At 35.0% G+C, this 2,754-nt stretch overlaps 1 protein-coding gene across 1 annotated transcript; it reads left to right on the plus strand.

The window, feature by feature from the left end:
- Positions 1-532: 532 nt before the first annotated feature.
- LOC111038923 (cell wall protein RBR3-like) lies at positions 533-2,030 on the plus strand. Its single transcript, XM_022322196.1, has 3 exons — positions 533-699; positions 766-939; positions 1,346-2,030. The coding sequence occupies exons 1-3, from the start codon at positions 533-535 to the stop codon at positions 2,028-2,030; spliced, it is 1,026 nt and encodes a 341-aa protein (XP_022177888.1).
- Positions 2,031-2,754: the final 724 nt, after the last annotated feature.

Consider the following 2,754-nt stretch of genomic DNA (forward strand, 5'->3'; position numbering starts at 1 on the left):
GACCTGCTTCTACAGTAGTTGTTTGATACGGGCATCGGTTAAGAAAATGGAACCTAAAAACTATACAATCAAGAATAACGAAAATCGAATGAGTATTGTTTGAAATCATTTTTTTATATTTATCTAATATTTTCTATTTTATTATTTGTAGCATAGTATTTTAATAAATTCGTAATTCACTGTTCCCATTGGCGCATCTGAACACTGTTGGGTGGGTGGGAAGGGATCGACAATAACACATTATTAAAAATCTTGAATTTTTTCTTAAAAGTTCGTTTTATATTTTGTAGTATTATATTATATTGTTATTAGTAAATATTCTGTCGTCTCTGTAACAATATTTTGTTTCCCTGACAATCATTTTCAGTTGTAACATAAACAACTGCTTTCGTTCTAATATATTATACAATATATATTTTTAAACGAGCTTGTCATTTGTCCAAAGAATCTCTACGAAGGTTAATCATACATTTACACGCTGTAAATATACGTCTTACGGATATTTATCACTCACTCGGGAAATCATATCATAATGTCATCGTTTTGGAAGATTTTTATGATCAGCGTTTCTCTCGCTTCCATTTGGTTTGATCGTTGTGACTGTGCATCATACAATTATTTTGGCGTCCGAGATGTGACCGACTCAGATGTTGGGCGGGCACTGTCGGAATCCAACAGTCGAAAAACTATTGTTCGACAGTAAGATAATCAATGATATTTCGAGCTAAAATAATTTCACACCGATTTTCATCGTTTTTTATACAGAGTTTCAGAAACTAAACCACCTGTTAATAAATCGACTCGCGGCCTCTATTACCCGGACGACATGTTTTTCACTAATTGGGTGCCGTATGAACCCACTGCTGACAATTGTTCTAGAAAACAGTCGCCAGTGACGAAACCGTCGTGTTCCACCTCAAAGTCTACTTTGCAAAAAAAGTAAGTGTCGAATACGTTTTATGAAATACTACCCATTTTTTTTTTTTTTTAATGGGTGCAACTGCAACTGGTTTTTGCTTGAGATATTCGCGAAAACCGACGCCATTGATAATAAGAGCGCTCGCAGATACAATATTTCGTGATTAATATTATAATTACGGGACCTAAGACTTATAAATATTAAATAATCAATATTTGGTCGTATTATAATTAATAATAATATGTTACTGGTTAATGACAATACAATGTCTAAACGTTATATGACTTATGTTTTTCTAGGTGGTAATTTTAAAACTAATCGACCGTAATTTACTTGTCCGACTCGTTTTTTAGCCTACATTTAGACATATTTTTGTAGGGCATATAAATCCAATATGTAAATATAACGTGGCATTATACCTTTTAGAAATAATGAGATATCAACTAAGTACCAGACAACTGTCGGTCAGCAAAAATCCTCGTTTGCTGTGAAAAGTTCGACGAGCAGCCCACAAATATCTACCTTAGCCGGACAAAAAACGTCCAAAGACCTACGAAATTCAAAGATTAACTTGTCAAGTTCTTCGAGTCATCAACAAAAGTCCACGTTTGACGTGAAAAGTTCGACGATTCGCCAACGAATATCCACGTTAACCGGGCAAAGATCGTCTAAAGGCCGACGAAATTCAAAGTTGGCCCTGCCAAGTTCCTCTAATGGACAACAAAAGTCCACGTCAGACTTGAAAAGATCGACCACGGATAAACAAAATCCTTCCTCGAGTCAACTACCGATGTCTACGTCCATATTAACGAAAACGAATTTGAGAATCCAAGAACAAAAGAGTACGGTTATAATGCTATGTTCACCGAGTGGCCAACGAAAGTCCTCGGTGCAAAGTTCATCTCCTAGAGACCAACGGAGAATAACGGTTGACGTGGAAACTGCAACTAGTGGCCCAAAAAGCTATAGATTAAGTACCAAAAGATTTCCCAGTGCCCAGCGGATGTCTACAGATCAGAGTGCTTCGAGCCATCAACGGAAGTTGAAAACGACAACTAAAGATACTACACTTGACCTAGAATACTTTACATACGATGAAGATATGCGTTGACTTATTTGCAATGAAATATGTCAAATTAAATTTCATCGCAGATAAACAACACATATTATGTACATCGTATGTAAAGTATTCTGGGTGAAGTGGACCACTTCAAGAGTATCTTCTGTTGTCGTTTTTCAACGACGCGTAGACTTGCGTTGATGGCTCGACGAACTCTGCACAATTGACATCCACTGACCACTGGGAAATCTGGCAACAATTTAAAAAAAATTTAACTCAGTTGTAAACAAGAAGGGTACAACATAGTGGTGCACCGAGACCCGTTTCTCTTGAACTTTACACACGACCCATGTTATAGTGCATGCAATGTGAGTACACGAACATTATTGTGGAATATACAATGTGTAATAATTGAAATAGCTGATCAACATAGTCGTTTAATAGTGAATAATCGGAAATCAAAACAAAACATATGATAACATATGTCGCCGTTATAAAAAATAAAAAATTGGAAACTACACAAAAGCAATAATAATAATTATAATATTCACAAGTGTGATAACACGCTGCTACCATACACACATATTACGCGTGTGTGTTTTCATTTTTTTTATTTACTCAAAAGTAAACAATATAAACAATTTCGCGAAACACAATATCATATACATAAACCTATATATTCCGTACACTCAAATTATGTAATACACACACACGCATTATATATTATATGTATATATGTATATTATACTCATATATATATATGGTCACACATAAT

Source organism: Myzus persicae, unplaced genomic scaffold (genome assembly GCF_001856785.1).
Source record: "Myzus persicae strain clone G006 unplaced genomic scaffold, MPER_G0061.0, whole genome shotgun sequence".
NCBI lineage: Eukaryota > Metazoa > Arthropoda > Insecta > Hemiptera > Aphididae > Myzus > Myzus persicae.